The 20,408-nt window shown below is 42.9% G+C and overlaps 1 protein-coding gene across 1 annotated transcript in view; it reads right to left on the minus strand.

The window, feature by feature from the left end:
* Positions 1 to 20,408, minus strand: part of S100PBP (S100P binding protein) — a 56,405-nt gene that overhangs the window by 22,500 nt on the left and 13,497 nt on the right. Inside the window, exons 2-4 of the mRNA XM_049775190.1 lie at positions 8,226 to 9,040; positions 5,689 to 5,780; positions 1,476 to 1,579 (exon numbers count right to left, since the gene is read on the minus strand). Of these exons, the coding sequence (XP_049631147.1) occupies positions 1,476 to 1,579; positions 5,689 to 5,780; positions 8,226 to 9,038 (1,009 nt within the window). The 5' untranslated portion in view covers positions 9,039 to 9,040. The remainder of the gene's footprint in view (positions 1 to 1,475; positions 1,580 to 5,688; positions 5,781 to 8,225; positions 9,041 to 20,408) is intronic.

Genomic DNA, 20,408 nt, shown 5'->3' on the forward strand with positions numbered 1-20,408 from the left:
AGTGCTTTAACCTCTGTACTATATTTCTGGCCTTTGTCATAACTTTGTTTTTTGGGGGAAGGCCATACCCAGAAGTGATCAGAGCTTACTCCTAGCTATGTACGTGCTCATGGGGTCACACCTGGAGGTGCTTGGAAGACCATATGGAATGCCAAGGATGAAACCTGGGTCAGCCATGTGTGCAAAGGCAAGTACCCTATCCACTGTACTATCGCTCTGGTCCTGAAAAAAAAATTTTTTTTTTTTTTTTTTGGTTTTTGGGCCACACCCGTTTGACGCTCAGGGGTTACTCCTGGCTATGCGCTCAGAAATCCCCCCTGGCTTGGGGGACCATATGGGACACCGGGGGATCGAACCATGGTCCATCCGCTTGCAAGGCTAACCTGTAGCGCCACCTTCCCGGCCCCTGAAAATATTTTTTTTAATAACCAACAAGAACTCAGCTTGAAAGATCTAGAGATAAAGTTGCAAAAAAGATATCTGAAATATCTTTACATTTAGGTGCTGAAGGTACAAGTGAAAATTTATTTATTTTATTTTTTTGTTTTTGTTTTTGGGTCACATCTGGCAGCACTCAGGGATTACTCCTGGCTTCACGCTCAGTAATCGCTCCTGGCAGGCCCAGGGGACCATATGGGATGCCGGGATTTGAACCAATGACTTTCTGCATGCAGGGCAAATGCTTTACCTCCATGCTATCTCTCCGGCCCGAGTGAAAATAATTAAAAAAAAAAATTACTAAGTAGCATCAGATCAACCACTCCTATTATTTTTCAAATTAACTCCCCCAACCCAAGAAAACAACTAAAAAACTTCCCTACAGGGCCCAGAATGATAGCACAGCTGCAGGGCATTTGCCTTGAATGCAGCTGGCTGAACCAGATGGTCCTGGATTCCATCCTTGGCATCCCATATGGTGCTCTGAGCCTGCCAGGAGCGATTTCATTTTTGGGGGATGGGGGGCCATACCCAGAGGTGCTCAGGTCACTCCTGGCTCTGCACTCAGAAATTGCTCTGGTAGGTTCAGGGGACCATATGGGATGCCAGGAATTGAATCTGAGTCCGTCCTGGGTCTGCCTTGTACAAGGCAAACACCATACAGCTGTGTTATTTATTGCTTCAGCCCCAACCAGCAGCAATTTCTGAACGCAGAGCCACGTGTAACCCCTGAGCATGTGTGTGGCTCTACCCCCCCCCCCAATAAAAAAACAACATCTCCCTACTAAAATAAATACATATCTGGCTACCCTCAAACATGGGGAAGACTTTGTGTACTGGAATGATTCCTGGTTCCACTGTTCTATAGTACTGGCTAGCCAAACTATTTGGAGGGCTATCTGTTTAAGTAACCCTTTGAAGTGAAAAAAATCAAGAATTTTCTTTGTCAGAAACTTCACACACACAAACCAGAGCAATCTCCCTGATTAAAAGTCTTACCCAATCATAAACATGCCATTCTTTGGCTGCTGTGTTACCTTGGTTAGAGTCCACTGGATTTTCTATATGAGCAATGACACTCCTGAGATAATTTTGCTTCTGCTGTTCTAGATCTGATTGTGAAAACGTTGGCACATTATTCCTTAAACAACGCAAACCAAAAGGAGATAAAACAGTGTTAGAATCATAAGTATGATACTTTGTAGAAAGTATACATTACCAATCACAACTACTTTCAGAAGGCCTTTTTTACTGTTATATTAACCCCCCCCTTATGGGGGGGTTGCTTGTGCAGGGAAGGTTGTCTATACCCAACTGTGCTCAGGCTTACTTCTAGTGGTGCTGGGGAAACCATGTATGGTGCTGTGGATTGAACCTCTATCAGCATGAGGAAGCTAGTGCCTTACATACTGTACTCTCTCTCTAGCCCCAGAGGCAACATTTTAAGGTCTACAGAGACAGTATTAGATAACTAACATGAACCTGAAGTTAAGTATGGAGTTAAGAGAAAAAGGTTAAGAAAACAGATACTGTGTCTGGAGAGATAGCCTGGAGGTAAGGCGTCTGCCTTCCAGGCAGAAGGACGGAAGGTTCAAATCCCAGCATTCCATATGGTCCCCTGTGCCTGCCAGGGGCGATTTCTGAGCATAGAGCCAGGAGTAACCCCTGAGCACTGCCGGGTGTGACCCAAAAACCAAAAACCAAAAAAAAAAAAGAAAACAGATACTGGGACCAGAGAGATAGCATGGAGGTAAGGTGTTTGCCTTGCATGCAGGAGGACGGTGGTTCAAATCCCGGCATCCCCAAGTCTGCTGGAGGCGATTTCTGAGCATAGAGCCAGGAGTAGCTCCTGAGCACTGCCCAGTGTGACCCAAAAACCAAAAACCAAAAAAAAAAAGAAAAAAAAAAAAAAGAAAAAGAAAACAGATACTTGGGAAGGCTAGCACAGGGGGTAATGCATTTGCCTTGCACATTTTTGGGAGGGGGTGAGGGGGGGTTGGCCACACTCAGTGGTGCTCAGAGGTTACTCCTGGCTCTGCACTCAGAAATCTCTCCTGGCAGCTCGTGAGACCATGTGGAATACCAGGGATCAAACCCAGGTATGTCCTGGCTCGACCAGGTGCAAGGCAAACATCCAATCACTGTGATACTTCTCTGGCCCACCAAGAGTGGTTTCTGAGTGCAGAGCTGGGAATAACCCCTAAGTGCCCCTGGGTTAAAAGAATAAAGAAGGGCCAGGAGAGAGCAAGAAGCTGATCCAGGACCAAAGGTGTTTGGTTCAAATCCCAGTGTCCCATATGGTCCCTCGTGCCTGCCAGGAGCTATTTCTGAGCAGACAGCCAGGAGTAGCTGAGCACTGCCGGGTGTGGCCCAAAAACCAAAAACCAAAAAAAAACCAAAAAAAAACAAAAAAACAATAAAGAAAAGAAACAGAGACTAGGGCCCGAGCAAGGGATACAGGGTAGGGCATTGGCCTTGCATGCGGCCAACTTGGGTTTGATTCCCCCCATACCATATGGTCCCCCAGCACAACCAGGAATGATCCAAGTGCACTGGGCACTGCAGGATGTGTCCAAAAAATAAAAAGGAACAGATACTATCTCCTATTAATAAAGCATAAGCAGGGTCTCAAACTCAATTTACCTGGGGGGCCGCAGGAGGCAAAGTCGGAGTGATCCTTGAGTGCAAAGTCAGTAGTAAGCCTTGAACATTGGGTTGTGTGACCCAAACAACTAAAACAAAACAAAACAAGATTCCTCCAGGACAGGGCCACAAAATGTTGTACGGAGGGTCGCAAATGGCCCAAGGACCACGAGTTTGAGACCCCTGGCATAGAGGGACCAGAGAGATAGTACAGCAGTAGGGCATTTGCCTTGCACACGATTGATCCAGGACAGACCAGGGTTCAATTTCTGGCATCCCATATGGTCCTCCGAGCCTGCCAGGAGTGATATCTGAGTGCATAGCCAGGAATAACCCCTGAACACTGCCAGGTGTGGCCCCAAAACCAAATAAATAAATAAATAAAGCATAGAAAAGTAAAGACAACTTAGACTGTGGAGAAGAAGAACATTTGTTGAATGCTTCAAAGTTATAGTTCAAGATTAGTCAGGGACTAGAGAAATAGTATAACAGGTAGACTGCTTGGCTGACATGGAGTTGACCCAGGTTCAGTCCCAGCACCAAACCAATTCAGAGTCCTACTGGGCATCATCAGGAGTGTCCCCCTCCAAACAAAACAATGAGAAATAGGTAACTTCACATGACAACAAAAAATGAATGATGGGGCCGGAGAGACAAAATATGAAAAGAATCACTTGGATCTGGCAATTAAAACATTGGTAACCAGGACTTGCTTTGCATGTAGCAGACCTGAGTTCAGCCTGACATTCCATATGAACCCCTGAGCACTGCCAGGAGTGATTTTTTTTTCTTTTTGGTTTCTGGGTCACACCCAGCAGCGCTCAGAGGTTACTCCTGGCTCTATGCTCAGAAATCACTCCTGGCAGGCTCAGGGGATCATATGGGATGCCGGAATTCGAACCACCAATCTTCTGTATGCAAGGCAAACACCTTACCTTCATGCTATCTCTCTGGCCCCAGGAGTGATTCTTGAGTGCAGAGCCAGGAGTAACCCCTGAGCACTACTGGGAGTAGGTCCCTCCACCAAAAGACAAAAAAATAACACTGGAAACTGGAGCAATAGCACAGCGGGTGGAACATTTGCTTTGCATGAAGCAGATCCAGGTTAGATCCCTGCCATACTTCAAGGTTCCCTGGCCTGTCAGGAGTAACTCCTGAATGCAGAGCCAGGAGTAACCCCTGAGTGTGTAACCGCTGGGTGTGGGCCCAAAACAAACAAACAAACAATAAGTAAATAAACGTTGGTCACTGTGGTAAGAACAATTTCTGGTCCTTGCCATACTGATGACACTACTGAGAGTCTACCGGTGAGATAGAAAATTACTTTTCAACTAAACTGACTTAATGTTTTTTTTTTTTGGGGGGGGTCACACCTGGCAGAGCTCAGGGGTTATTCCTGGCTCTATGCTCAGAAATCACTCATGGCAGGCTAGGGGACCATATGGGATGCAGGGAATGAACCTGGATCATCTGCATGCAAGGCAAATGCCCTACCTGCTATGCCATCACTCCAGCTAAACAGTTTAAATTTTTGAAGTAGAATAAAGAATATATTTGTAATAAAAAAAAAAACAAAAACAAAAACCCACCATTCATTGTAAGGAAGCCCATCAGACTCTAAAAACCTGCTTTGTGCATTTAAAGGTTCGTGTAGAGACACTGCCACCTCCTGGCAACAACAGAGTAAGATTAAAATGCTAAAACACAATACCTACTAGAATTTCGCCAAAGGATAGTTTTATCCAAGTTCTTCTGCAGTTTTAGATTATTTTACACCTCTTCAGTTTTCAATGCTCAGGAGCTTCTCCTGGAGCACTGCTCGAACTCCAGATGGTTCTTGGAGCACCTTATGGTGCCAGGGATAGACCCTGGGCTTCCTAAAGGCTAAGCATATACACTGAACTGAGTCCTCTGAGCTGCCTCTGACCTCTTTACATTTTTTTTTGTTTGTTGCTCAGGGGTTACTCCTGGCTAAGTGCTCAGAAATTGCCCCTGGCTTGGGGGACCATATGGGACCCAGGGGATCAAACCGAGGTTCTTCCTTGGCTAGCGCTTGCAAGGCAGATACCTTATCTCTAGTGCCACCTTGCCGGCCCTCCTCTTCACATTTTTATTAAATTATTCTAATTTTCTATCATAACTATAGTCAGTTTGACCGATACATAGGAAAAGAAATCTTAACAGCTTTCACTAATGTCTTTCATGAAATAAACATGAGACAGCAAGTAAACATCATTAACCTCATTTTATTTTATTTTATTGGTTTTGGGGCCACACCCAGTGATGCTCAGGGGTTACTTCTGGCTCTGCATTCAGGAATTACTCCTGGTGGTGCTCAAGGAACCATATGGGATGCTGGGTTGGCTGCATACAAAGTAAACACCTACCAATTATACTATTACTCTAGTCCCATTAAGTTAATTTTATCTACAAAAAAACTGAGGTCAGAGATTTGAATTGCCAAGATCACACAATGAGTTATCAGTGGTCCCAAGACTTTAAGTATTTACTCTGGATGTACGTTTTCCCCTTCATTAAGGGTAACTGAGGTAAAGAAAGAAACTAAAAAGAACCAAGAGAATCCATAATATCTTATTATACCATTACCTTGTTTGGTTTTGCAGAACAGGAATGACTTTGCCTAGTCTTCTTTCATGGACTTTCAGCTTCTTAGAATCCTTGTCAAGAACATTCTGTTTCTTTTCAATGCATAAGAAAAGATGATCCTTAGTTAAAAGAAAATAACTGAAAATACTATTTATGGAAATAATCATGAACCAAAGCTATTAGTTATATCTCCAAGCCTGATAGTTGTATATCAAACACTATCGTCTTCCCCCCCACCCCCGAAGTATAAGTTTTATCTAGGAAATATGAGAAGCTAGAGAGTTTGATAAAGAGAAGTCATGCTCCCTGAGCTGGGATATGAGCCATAGCCAGAACAGAAAGCCACTTTACAGTGAGACAGTGACTGCAATAAGATACAAAAAAAAGTTATAAGTAATAGGATTACATTCATTTGGCAAATAAGAAAGCAGGCTTAAGAACAAGAGAAATAGTACAGGTAAGGTCTTTGCCTTGCAGATGGTAGACTGGGTTCGATCCCCAGTACTCTACATGGCCCCAACCACTGTCAGGAGTGATTCTTGAGTGCAGAGCCAAGAATGGCCCTTGAGTATTACTAAATGTGGCACAAAACAAACAAACAAAAAAAACAAAATAGGGGCTGGGTAGGTGGCGCTGGAGGTAAGGTGTCTGCCTTGCAAGCGCTAGCCAAGGAAGGACTGCGGTTCGATCCCCCGGCGTCCCATATGGTCCCCCCAAGCCAGGGGCGATTTCTGAGCACATAGCCAGGAGTAACCCCTGAGCGTCAAACGGGTGTGGCCCAAAAACCAAAAAAAAAAAAAAAAAAAAAGCAAAATAGAGGGAGCCAGAGAGATAGTTCAGTAATAGGGTATCTGCCTTGCATGCAGCCAAGCCAGGACGATGGTGGTTCGATTCCCAGCATCCCATATGGTCCCGAGCCTTCCAGGAGCATTTCTGAGTGCAGAGCCAGGAGTAACCCCTGAGTGCCAGCAGGTGTGACCAAAAAAAAAAAAAAAAAAAAAAAGACTACAACAGAAAAATGAGGCTCAGAGTTAAAACAACAGTACAGCTCTTGCCTTGCACATGGTCAATCCAGGTTTGACCCTCAGGACCCCAATAGCCCTCTAAGTTCCACCAGGAGTGATCGATAGCTAAACAGAGCCAGAAGACCTGAAAACTTCTGGACATGGCCCAAAAATAGAAGGAAAAAAATAAAATCAGGCTCAGTAAGACTAAAAATTGCCTAATATTTTCAATTGTGGGGGCTAGAGAGATCGTTAAGCAGGTACAGGTTTATTGCCTTGCACACTGCTTTTGGGTTTGTCCCTGGCATTCCATATGGTTCCCTGTATAAGGCCAGGAGTAATTCCTGAGTGCAGAGTCAGAAGTAAACCCCTGAGCATTTCTGGGGATGGCCCAAACAAAAATAAAAAAATTTCGGGGCCAGAGAGATAGCACAGCAGTAGGGCATTTGCCTTGCATGCTGCCAATTCAGAACAGACAGTGGTTCGAATCCTGGCATCCTATACGGTCCCCTGTGCCTGCCAGGAGCAATTTCTGAGTGCAGAACCAGGAGTAACCCTTGAGTACCGCCGGGTATGACACCGCCCCCCCAAAAAAAAAGAGAAAAAGAAAAAAATAAGAAAAAACTTTCAACTTTGGGGGGCTGAAGAGATAGTGCAGCAAGCAGAGCTCTTTGCAGTTGACCCAGGTTTGATCCCTGCCACCACATATCATCCCCCAAGCACCATCAGGAGTGACCCTTGAACATGAGTGTCATGAGTAAGCCCCGAGCACTGTTGTATGGCCCTAAAACTAAAGATTTTCTTTTTTTTTTGGGGGGGGGGCACACCCGGTGGTGCTCAGGGGTTACTCCTGACTGTCTGCTCAGAAATAGCTCCTGGCGGGCCGGAGAGATAGCATGGAGGTAAGGCGTTTGCCTCTCATGCAGGAGGTCATCGGTTCGAATCCCGGCGTCCCATATATGGTCCTCCCGTGCCTGCCAGGAGCAATTTCTGAGCCTGGAGCCAGGAATAACCCCTGAGCACTGCCGGGTGTGACCCAAAAACCACAAAAAAAAAAAAAAAAAAAAAAAGAAAAAAAGAAATAGCTCCTGGCAGGCACGGGGGACCATATGGGACACCAGGATTCGAACCAACCACCTTTGGTCCTGGATTGGCTGCTTGCAAGGCAAATGCCGCTGTGCTATCTCTCCGGGCCCAAAACGAAAGATTTTCAACTTTGTAGTTGCTATCTAAGAGTTGGGGCTGACTAATACAGCATGGCAACCAAAGATTGGGACTTGAGATATCACCTGAGAAAAGTGAAATATAGTAAAAGAATAATTTATAATTACTCAATGGTAACTTAATATTATGTGGCAGTTGTAGACACATTTTTCATTAGTTATTACTAATGGCAAAGTATTACTACAATTTATAGATAAGAAATGCAAGGGAATAATTTGCCTGGGGTAAAGAATAAAAATCAACTTATCAGAATATGGAAGCTCTAAATAAAAATTATTTCCTTCTTCACCTTGCAAAAAATACACTTACTCTTTTTGATGAGCCAGGGACAACTGGACACCTCTTTTCACAACTTGATTTATGTGATCCATTTCTCCAGGTTGCCCCCATGTTAGAACTCTCTGAATGGTCCATGATCTGAGAGAATATAGGTGTAGGTTTCTTATCAGAGACAGTTTGAAAGTTTGAAGAGAGCAAGGACCCATCCCAGGCAGCGTGATTGGGGCTGATCCCTTCAGACAAAGTGCAAAGTTTGTTCTCATTTGGGCTAAGAGCATCTTCTCTCATCTCTTCTCCAAAGGAGGAAGGTTTCTCACTATCTTTGGATGAATCAGTCTTATCCTCATCAATCACAGTGTCATAAACTGTTGGGTCAAATGGTGCAACAACTGTAATTTTTATAAGATTCTTATCTAGTGCAAAGCGTCTGTTTAATGGTTTAGTAAAAGTTGATCCATGACCAACTGATGTTGTTTGCTGAGGTAGTTTGAAGAGGTCAAGCGTCTCATCTACTGGTCCCAAGCCACACACTGAATTTTTCTCTTCTGGAGGATCAAGTAGAATTTGATTCCCTTTCCCTCCCTTGTCAACATGGCTGCTGTCATCTTTAAGCAACCCTTCTACCCTAGGGTGCTCATCTGGTGGATCATCATCCTTCAAGAGTTCCTGGATCTCTTCCTCTGTGAAACTGAAATGGCCATCATCTTCTTCCCCATCACACAATTCCAGCAAGGAGTCATTCAATTCATCCTCATCCAAGGAGCGCCACGAAAATGAGGCAGTGTCTTTAAGCAAGAGAGAGGTACCAGAAGACTGTTCAGAGGACACTAGGGAGCACGTCATATCTGGAGAAATAAAAGGGAGTTTGATGAGAAATAGAAAATATCTTTACATCAACACCAATCTGCTCTACAGGATTCAAGGTAGCCTAAGATTTCAGGTTCTTTACATCAAGGCAAGAGGGATAGTACAGTGGGTATGGTGTTTGTACTGTATACACCTCTCCTGGGTTTGATCTCCAGCGTCCCATATGATCCCCATAGCCTGTCAAGAATGATTCTTGAGTGTTAAGCCAGGAGCAAACCCTGAGCACTGTCAGGTGTGGCTCAAAACAAAACAAAAACAAAGTTCTTTGCACTGTAATATATGAAAAAATTTCAAGATATTAAACCTTAATAAAATCATGAAAATTCTAAAAATTATTAAAATCATGAAAATTCTGTAAAAAATGATAGGAACTAGGGGCCAGAGCGATAGCAAGGTGGTAGGGTGTTTGCCTTCACGAAGCCAACCTGCACAGACCCAGGTTCAATTCCTGGCATCCCAAGTGGGTCCCCACCCCTACCCCACCCCACCCCCGCCTGCCAGGAGTGATTTCTGAGTGAGAGCCAGAAGTAACCCCTGAGCGCTGCAGGTGTGGCCCAAAATAAAACACACACACACACACACACACACACACACACACAAAGAAATTAAAGTGATATTTCTATCACCTTACTGGTGCAAATAAGACAAAATCTTTTTTTGTTTTTGTTTTTGTTTTTGGGTCACATCCGGCAGCGCTCAGGGGTTACTCCTGGCTCTATACTCAGAAATCGCTCCTGGCAGGCTTGGGGATGCTGGGATTTGAGCCACCGACCTTTTGCATGCAAGGCAAACGCCTTACCTCCATGCTATCTCTCCAGCCCCACAAAATCATTCTTAAAAACTACTAATAGAATTACTAATAAGACCTATAGTCTTATTAGTAGAGATAGTACAGCTTATCTAGATAGATAGTTTGTCTTATAAGTGCTTGACCTGGGTTCACCCCGTTACCTCATATGGACCCCAAGCCCCATAAGTAATTCCTGGATACTGCCACCCGGGAAAAAAATGTCAGAATAATTTGGCAATAGCATTAAACTCAGCAATTTCACTTCCGGTAATTGATACTACAAAAAAACCTACATAAATGCCTATGAATACATTTTTATAAGAATGCTCATGTTCAAAGTACCATTATTGAAAAATAGTCTAGAAAGAGTCTAATACTAGAGGTAACTTAAACGTTCATGACCAGGAAAAAACTCATTTAAATCATGGTCCATTCATGCTATGAGATAATTGTATTTTATTTATTTATTTATTTTGGTTTTTGGGTCACATCTAAGATAATTGTATTTTAAAAACCAATAATGCAGATTTGACATATTGTTGTGGAATAGCCATAACATACAAACACAATAAATGTGCTGTGGGAAATGCTTGGAATTTCAGCCCCATTCGTTTATATTAAAAATGTTGGGTTTTGGGCCACACCCAGAGACACTCAGAGGTTATTCCTGGCTCTGTGTTCAGAAATTACTCCTGGGGGCAGGAGAGATAGCATAGATGTTTTGCCTTGCATGCAGAACTCTGGCATTTGGAATCCCAGCATCCCAATTGGTCACCCAAGCCTGCCAGGAGCGATTGAGCTTAGAGCCAGGAGTAACCCCTGAGCGCTGCCGGGTGTGACCCAAACACCAAAAACCAAAAAAAAAAAAAAAAAATTCACTCTTGGCAGCTTCAGAGGACCATAGGGGATGCTGGGAATCGAATCCAGCTCCGTCCTGTGCACAAGGTAAATGTTCTACTGCTGTGCTATCTCTCTGGCCCTAATTAAAAATATTTTTAGGGGCCGGAGAGATAGCATGGACGTAAGGCGTTTGCCCTTCATGCAGGAGGTCATTGGTTCGAATCCCGGCGTCCCATATGGTCCCCCGTGCCTGCCAGGAGCAATTTCTGAGCCTGGAGCCAGGAATAATCCCTGAGCACTGACGGGTATGACCCAAAAACCACAAAAAAAAAAAAAAAAAAAAAAAAAAATTAAAAAAAAATATATATATGTTTTTTAGGGGCTGGAGAGATAGCATGGAGGTAAGGCATTTGCCTTTCATGCAGAAGGACTGTGGTTCGAATCCTGACATCCCATATGGCCCCCATATGTGCCTGGGGGCGATTTCTAAGCATGGAGCCAGAAGTAACCCCTGAGCGCTGCCAGTGTGACTCAAAAACAAAAACAAACAAAAAAATTTAAAAACTACAAAAATGTACTTATCTGAAATTCAAAAGTAAGGTTTATTAATACTAAAAATTAAGGATTTTTTTCCCCATACTGTGTGGAGCTGCTGGTATGATCTCTGTCTTTGCCACGAGACCAAATGAAAAAGGTTTCAGCTCCTACTAGTTGTTCCTTTCAGTAGACTTGTCAAAATGATTGACTCCCACCTTCCTGCAAGCACAAAGAAAATTAGAGGATCTTCTCATCACTTTCAACTCTGCTAATTACAAAGTCAACTGTATTATTCTTTAAGGTGCTCCATCTATTAATTTTGAACTTGATTTTATTTTAAATACCACAAAGTTGGATTTTGACTCAAGAACATCAAAGAAAAGCCTTTAGAGGAAAATTATGCAACTAAGGAACTAATTCTGTTCCACCCAACAATTTGTACTTTCTTAAGAATATCATTTGCTCTAGTATGATAAATACTGAGTTTGGGGAGTCCAGAGAATTTGAATGCAGAACTGGTTCTTCCACAGCTGTGATAATCTGGGCAACTCATTTAATGGACTGACTTCTTTTACAAAATGAACAAAGAATGCAGAAAGGCACCAGGTAATGAATGTGAAAGACTCCAAGAACCTAAAAGTTAATCAGATAACCACACATACAAAAATCATGTTCAGGACCTATATAAAATTCAAAAGATCTGGAAAGATACACTGTTTTTTTTGTTTTTAATTTTGAGCCACACTCAGCATTGTCCAGAGGTTACTCCTGGCTCTGCACTCAAAAAATCACTCCTAGTAGTGCTTAGGGAACCATATGAAATGCTGAAATTGAAACAAAGCAGCATAGAATGCTTATAGTAAGCACCTTATATGCTATACTATTATTGCTCTGAGTCCACACTATTAAAAACTGCAGGTGGATCAAGAGGTTAAGAGGAGACTTAAATAACTATAACTTCACATTTCTATAATTATAATATTTCTAAGTAAGCAATAGTACATACTATATAGTTAAAATCTATTTTTATAGATGCTAATGGATCTAATATATTACTATTTTCTGAGTGAAAAGGTAATAGGAAACTATTTTCTTTTTTGTTTGTTTTGTTTTTGAGCCATACCCAGTGGGCTCAGGCTTACACTGCATTTAGGAATTACTTCTGCCGGTTTTAGGGAACCATATGGGATGTCAGGGTTTGAACCCAGGTCAGCCACAAGGCAAACATCCTACCCGCTATACTATTGCTCTGGCCCTAGAAAACTGTTATTTCAAGCATCACATGCCAACAATTGAAAAGTTGTAAGTGGGTATATGTAAGTGAGTAAGGTGTTTACCTTGCATGCAGCTGACCCAGATTAGATCATGGGTATCCTAATTGCTCTCCCCCAAACTCCTCTAAGAATAATCCCTAACTGCAGAGCGAGGAGTAAACCCTAAACACTAGAGTGTATTACCCACCCCCAAAATTTTTTATTTTATTTTTTATTTATTTTTTTTTGGTTTTTCGGGCCACACCCATTTGGTGCTCAGGGGTTACTCCTGACTAAGCGCTCAGAAATTGCCCCTGGCTTGGGGGGACCATATGGGACGCCGGGGGATCGAACCGCGGTCGCGATCTTTCCTTGGCTAGCGCTTGCAAGGCAGACACCTTACCTCTAGCGCCACCTCGCCGGCCCCACTCCCCCCAAATTTTTTTTTCATAAGACTATGTCTTGAATCATTTATGCCAACTGGCTGCACTTAGCTCAGACACTTCTCTTTTTTTTTTTCAGACACTTCTTTTAACTTAAAAGACTATGCATCACATATTTGACATTTGTTTCCAGATAAGTGAAAGCAAAGTTGTTGAAAAAATAGAAAGAAAAACAAAAAATAAAAAGAGAAAAAAGTTAAAAAAGAAATAGTACAGTAAGAAGCACAATTGTAAAAATTATTATATCTTCAATTAAGTCATTAATACAGTGGCTTAAGTAAGCTCTTGTTAGTTCAGACATTACTTTTAAAGTAAATGACTCAAAGGAGTAGGGGGCAATGCAAAGTTTTATTCCATCAGAGGAGTTCTCTCCAGTGTTCTAAAATGTTTCTATGGGAGAAAGGGATGAGACAGAGGTAGAGCTCAGGTTCTGCAGTTCAATGAGGCCCTGCTGGCACCTTACCTGGCTGTGCAGTCTTACACTAAAATGGCTGAGTCCAGGGCTGAGAGATAGCACAGCGGTAAGGCGTTTGCCTTGCATGCAGAAGGATGGCAGTTCGAATCCCAGCATCCCATATGGTCCCCGAGCCTGCTGGGGGTGATTTCTGAGCATAGAGCCAGGAGTAACCCCCAAGCACTGCAGGGTGTGATCCAAAAACCAAAATCCAAAAAAAAAAAAAAGGATAAGTCCTATCTTTTTTTGGGGGGGAGGGGGGGCAGTGCTCATAAGACCACATGGGATGTCACAGATCAAACCCAGGTAGGCTCTGTGCAAAGCAACCACACTACCTGCTGTACTATCATCCCCAGCTCCATTGTCCTCATTTTGAAGGTATGTTTGTTTGACTATATCTAGTAGTGCTCAGGATTGGTTCCTGGATCTGTTCAGGGAAGCACTCTTGGAAGGGGGACTGGAAATCAAATCCAGGTTGGCTGTGTGCAAGGCAAGCCCGAGAGCCAGAGTGACAGTACAAACAATCTCCCCCCCCCCCCCAAAAAAAAAAGAAACTAAAACAACTCTACCTGCTGTACTCTCTCTAATCCCTAGGATGTTTTTTTTTTTCTTGTTTGGGGGCCATATCCAAACAGTGCTGAGAGGGTTACTTGTGGCTTTGCACAAGGATCACTCCTGACTTGAGTGAAAACTATGGGATACTGAGATTGAATCTGGGTTGGGCACCCACCTGCTGTATTATTTATTACTGCTTCAGTTCCATATTTTTAATATGTGAAATCCCTTTAATTTCTGCAAAATTGTACAGTCAGGTTATACCAAATACTCTTCACAAGTGACTTTTCTGCTTTAATTAGTCAGGGAAATTTCCTTAGTTATGAAAACATAGTATTTCTTTTGCCTAAAATTAATTACAACTATGCAAAGTCTCCCAGAAAATGTCAAAGTTTTTTTTTTTTTTTTTTGAGTCACACCCAGTGATGCTCAGGTGTCACTCCTGGCTCTGCACTCAGAAGTCGCTTCTGGTAGGCTCAGATGGCGGGATTCAAACTGGGTCTGTCCTGTGTTGGCTGAGTGCAAGGCAAATGCCTTACAGCTGTGCTATTGCTCTGACCCATTTTGTTTGTTTTCAGGGATACACCTAGCAGTGTTGGGGGGGGGGGTTGCTAACAGTTTAGAGATCAAGGCCTTTCCAGATGGTGCTCAATAGTCTTTGGATTGTAAATTTCCCCCAATACTACTTCCTTCCATATCACATTCAGAATTTTAAGCTTACTTCAGATGTATTTAGTGAAGAGGATAGGGGAGCCACACCTGGCAGTACTTGAAATTACTACTGGCTCTTTCTGGGGACATTAGGACATGCAAAAGATCAAACAGGGATTACACACGATGTCTGTATTTTCTCTCCTGGATAAGTATGGTATTTTTTGGAAAATGTCTGAGCTACTACTATTATATTCTAAATTAGATAATGTCTCCACGTGATTTCTAAGAAATAAAGATACATTTCCACCTTTAAGCAAATATAATTTCAGGGCCTTAGACATAATACAGGGGTAAGGTACTTGCCTAGCATTGCAATCAACCCAAGTTTGAACCCTAGAACTATATCTGGTCCCCTTGTACCATCAGAAATGATCCCTGAGCAGGGCCCGGAGAGATAGCATTTGCCTTGCAGGAAGTCGATCCAGGAGAGATGGAAGCTCGAATCCTGGCACCCCATATGGTCCCCTGTGCCTGCTAGGGCGATTTCTGAGTGCAGAGCCAGGAGTAACCGCTGAGCACCACTGGGTGTGACCCCCCCAAAATAAAAAAATTATCTCTGAGCACAGAGCTAGGAGGAAGCAGAGCTGAGCGTGATCCCAAAGGAATACATAAAAAATCATATACTTGGGCCAGCTGTGCACAAAGCATGTACAGAGATAGATTGTTTGTTTTTTTATTTTTGGACCAAACCTGGCTGTGCTCAGGGATCAGTCCTAGAGGGCTCAGAGGAACATATAGGATGTGGGAGATTAAATCCAGGTCAGTTGTATGCAAGGCAAGCACCCTCCCAAACTGTACTAATCCTGGCTCTGTGTTCAAGAGAACTGGCCACTGGAGGGTTTGGCCCTAAAACAAACACACACACACAACTGAGCCCAGGCACTCATTTGAGCAAATGAAGACTTTAATAGATTTTCATTGAGAAACTATCTTAATATTAAGCATCTTTTTTTCTTTTCGTTTTTGGGCCACACCTGGTGACACTCAACTCAGGGGTTACTCCTGGCTATGTGCTCAGAAATCGCTCCTGGCTTGGGGGACCATATGGGACACCGGGGGATCAAACCATGGTTTGTCGTATGCTAGCGCGTGCAAGAGATGCCTTATGCCCTGCGCCACTGCTCCGGCCCCTTTTATGTCACTTTTTAAACAAAAATAAAAATTGGGTCAGAGACATAGTAAAAGAGGTTAAACTGCTACCTTGCACACAGCTGACCCCATTTTAATTACCAGTCTCCTGAGTAGTGCTAAGAATGATCTGATCACAAAGATAGGAATAAGCCCTGAGTAGTTTGGTATGGCCCCAAAACAAACCAATCAACCTATAAGGACCATTCATGATGCCTGGCTGTTATGTCTCGAATATTTTAATTCAGAACACCATTTTTCCTTATAATTTACTAAAGAAATTGGTCTCACATATTGTATATATGAAACTAAATTTTCATTTTGTGAGACCTCGCTCTGATCTCAATAGACTGAGAAAAAAAATTTTTTTTTTTGGTGTTTGGATCACACCCGGCAGTGCTCAGGGGTTCCTCCTGGCTCTACGCTCAGAAATCACTCCTGGCAGGCTCAGGGGGACCATGTGGGATGCCAGGATTCATATCACTGTCCTTCTGCATGCAAGGCAAGCACCCTACCTCCATGCTCTCTTTCCAGACCCGACTCAGAAAAAAAAATTTTTTTTTTTTTTTTTGTGGTTTTTGGGTCACACCCGGCAGTGCTCAGGGGTTTTTCCTGGCTCCAGGCTCAGAAATTGCTCCTGGCAGGCACGGGAGACCATATGGGACGCAGAAATTCAAACCGATGACCTCCTGCATGAAAGGCAAACGCCTTACCTCCATGCTATCTCTCCGGCTCCGACTCAGAAAAGTTTTAAAACTCCTGCATGAGTCTGAATTTAGTTGGGTTGGAATTAGGGAAGGCCCTGCTATGTGAAGAAGTCACACAGAAAAAAAAAAAAAAAAGAAGTCACACATAGATATCTATATGCCTGTCAAATAGTCACCAGTCAGTCTCTTGACATCTGTTGCTAAAGAGAGTTATAAAGGCAATTACAGAAATATCAAACCATAGGACCAGAAGGATAGTAGAGTAATAGAATGCTTGCTTTGTACACAATGGATACTAGCTCAATATCAGGTAGTCCACATTGTCTCCAAACACAAGAGTAAACCCTGAGTGCATAAAAAAAAAAAAAAAAAAAGAAAAGAAAAGAAAAAGAAAAATCAAACCAGAAATACCCATCCAAGAATCTTGGAAGGAGAAATAGAACAAAGTTTAACTACCCTGTTTTGCTTTCTTTGATGTACAGATTATTGTCAGAACAACCAGGAAAATTCAATACTTCAAAGCCTATGACAAAAACCAGAAAAGGTGTTAAAATTTATTATACTATTTTCATTACTCTGCTGTTTAATGTAAGAGAATATTCCCTTTCTTTTTCTATTATAAACTCATTTAAATTTGTACATGGTAGAGCATATTAGAGTAAAATCTGTCAAGGGTGTTCCTAGGTTCAAATCCTCACCTTTTCTTCAAGGAAAACAATACAAAAAATTGACGGAACCAGGAGCTAGTTTTTTCTTTGTTTTTTTTGGTTTTTGGGCCACACCCGGCAGTGCTCAGGGGTTATTCCTGGCTGTCTGCTCAGAAATAGCTCCTGGCAGGCATGGGGGACCATATGGGACACGGGGATTCGAACCAACCACCTTTGGTCCTGGATTGGCTGCTTGCAAGGCAAACGCCGCTGTGCTCTCTCCGGGCCCCAGGAGCTGGTTTTTTCAAAGAATAAACAAGACAGACAAACCACTGGCAAAACTCACAAGGGAAGAAAAGGAAAATGCTCAAATAAATTGTATCAGAATTGAAAGGGGACAGATTACAACAGAATCCCCAGAATTTCAAAACATCATGAGAGCTTACTGTGAACAACTGTACTCTGTTAAGCTTGAGAACCTAGAAGAAATGGACTGATTTCTGGAAATATATAATCCACCAAAACTGAATGAGGAAGAAGTAGCAAGCCCAAACAGGCTATAAACACAAGTAAGGAAATTGAAACAGTAATTAAGAATCTCCCCAAGAATAAAAGTCCAGGACCAGAGAGGTTTATGGGTGAGTTTTATCACACATTCAGAGAAGAGTTACTACCAGTGATCATTAGACTCTTCCAAAAATTTGAAGAGAGGGGAATCCTCCCTATGCCTTCTACGAAACTAACATTATGCTCATTCTCAGGCTGACAGAGATGCGACAAGAAATAAAACTACAGACCAATCTCACTGATGAACAGTGATGCAAAAATCCTTAACCAATTCTTAGCAAACCAAATTCAACACATCAAAAAGATAATCATGTAGCACAGTGGTGTTTGCCTTGCAAGCAGCCGATCCAGGACCTAAGGTGATTGGTTCGAATCCCGGTGTCCCATATGGTCCCCCGTGCCTGCCAGGAGCTATTTCTGAGCAGACAGCCAGGAGTAACCCCTGAGCACTGCCAGGTGTGACCCAAAAAAACAAACAAACAAACAAAAGATAATCATGACCAAGTGAGTTTCATCCCAGGAATATAAGTATGGTTCAATATACTCAAACCAATCAACAACATACACCACATCGGGCCCGGAGAGATAGCACAGCGGCGTTTGCCTTGCAAGCAGCCAATCCAGGACCAAAGGTGGTTGGTTCGAATCCCGGTGTCCCATATGGTCCCCCATGCCTGCCAGGAGCTATTTCTGAGCAGACAGCCAGGAGTAACCCCTGAGCACCGCCGGGTGTGACCCAAAAAACAAAAACAAACAAACAAAAAAAAACATACACCACATCAGTAAAAGAATAAAAATCACATGATCAGATCAATTGATGCAGAGAAAGCATTTGACAAGATCCGAAACCCATTCATGATTAAATCCCTAGGCAAAATAGCTGTGGAAGGAACCTTCCTCAAGATAATAACAGATATCTATTAAAAAAAAAAAAAAAAGCCTATAGCCAACACTATTCTTTTTTTGTTGTTGTTTTATTTCTTGGGTCACACCCAGAAGCTCTCAGGAGTTACTCCTGGCTCAGAAATCACACACACACACACACACACACACACACACACACACACACACACACACACACCCACACACCCTGGAGTTACTCCTGGCTCAGAAATCACACACACACACACACACACACACACACACACACACACACACACCCTGGAGTTACTCCTGGCTCAGAAATCACACACACACACACACACACACACACACACACACACACACCCTGGAGTTACTCCTGGCTCAGAAATCACACACACACACACACACACACACACACACACACACACACACACACACACCCTGGAGTTACTCCTGGCTCAGAAATCACACACACACACACACACACACACACACACACACACACACACACACACCCCTCTGCAGGCTTGAGGACCATATGGGATGCAAGGATTCAAACCACAGTCCTTCTTCATGCCTTACCTCTGTGCTATCTCTCCAACCCCAAGCCAACACTATTCTTTCTTATTGGCAAAAAAATGAAAGCATTTCCACTAAGGTCAGGCACTAGGTAAGAATGTCCATTGTCTCCACTCTTATTAAACATAGTATTAAGTCCTAGCAAAAGCAATCAGACAAGAGAAGGAAATGAATGAATTCAAATTGATTAAGAGGAAGTCAAACTTTTTCAGATGACATAATGATATACATTGAAGACCCTAAAGAGTCTACAAAAAGGCTCCTAGAAAATTCCTTTATACAAATAATGACTCAGAGGAGAAAGAGATCAGAGTCTATCCATTTAAAATAGTTTCCAGGGGCCGGAGAGATAGCACAACAGTAGGGCTTTTATCCTGAATGCAGGACAGTAGTTGGAATCCTGGCATCCCATATGTCTCCAAGCCTGCTGGGGATGATTTCTGAGCGTAGAGCCAGGAGTAGCCTGTGAGCACTGCTCTGTGTGACCACCCCCCCCCCCAAAAAAACAAATAAAATAAAGTAGTTTCCAAAACTGGGGCCGGAGCAGTGGCGATCCCCCATCGTCCCCATATGGTCCCCCAAGCCAGGAGCAATTTCGGAGTGCATAGCCAGGAGTAAACCCTGAGCATCACCAGGTGTGGCCCTAAAACAAAACAAAAACAAAACTGTGGCTGGAGCGGTGGTGCAAGTGGTAGGGCATCTGCCTTGCCAGCGCTAGCCTAGGACGAACCAAGGTTTGATGCCCCAGTGTCCCATATGGTCCCTCAAGCCAGGAGCAATTTCTGAGTTCATAGCCAGGAGTAACCCCTGAGCATCAACGGGTGTATCCCCCCCCCCCAAAAAAAAACCCAAAGAAACAAAACAAAAAAATAAATGAAAAGGTGCCAGAGATAGCACAGTAGTAGGGCATTTGCCTTGCATGCAGCTGGTCAGGAGAGACCAGGAGTGATTTCGGAGGGGGGGAAGGGGAAGGGGTGGGAAAAGAGAGGAGGGGAGGGAAGATGAGGAGAGGAGAGGGAAGGAGAAGAGAGATGAGAGGGAAAGAAAAAAAAAAAGAAATTGAAAACTACCTAAAGAAAATATTCCATGCTCATGGATTGAAAGAATATCATCAAAATGACCACCTTACCTAAACTACTATATAGATTCAATACAAGCTCTATCCAAATTCAAACAAAATTCTTCAAGGGTTTAGAACAATCAATAATAAAATTTGTGAGACCTAGGATAGCCAAAAATCATATTGAGAAACAAGAAATTGTGAGTAC

The sequence above is a fragment of the Suncus etruscus genome, chromosome 6 (assembly GCF_024139225.1).
Source record: "Suncus etruscus isolate mSunEtr1 chromosome 6, mSunEtr1.pri.cur, whole genome shotgun sequence".
Classification (NCBI taxonomy): Eukaryota; Metazoa; Chordata; class Mammalia; order Eulipotyphla; family Soricidae; genus Suncus; species Suncus etruscus.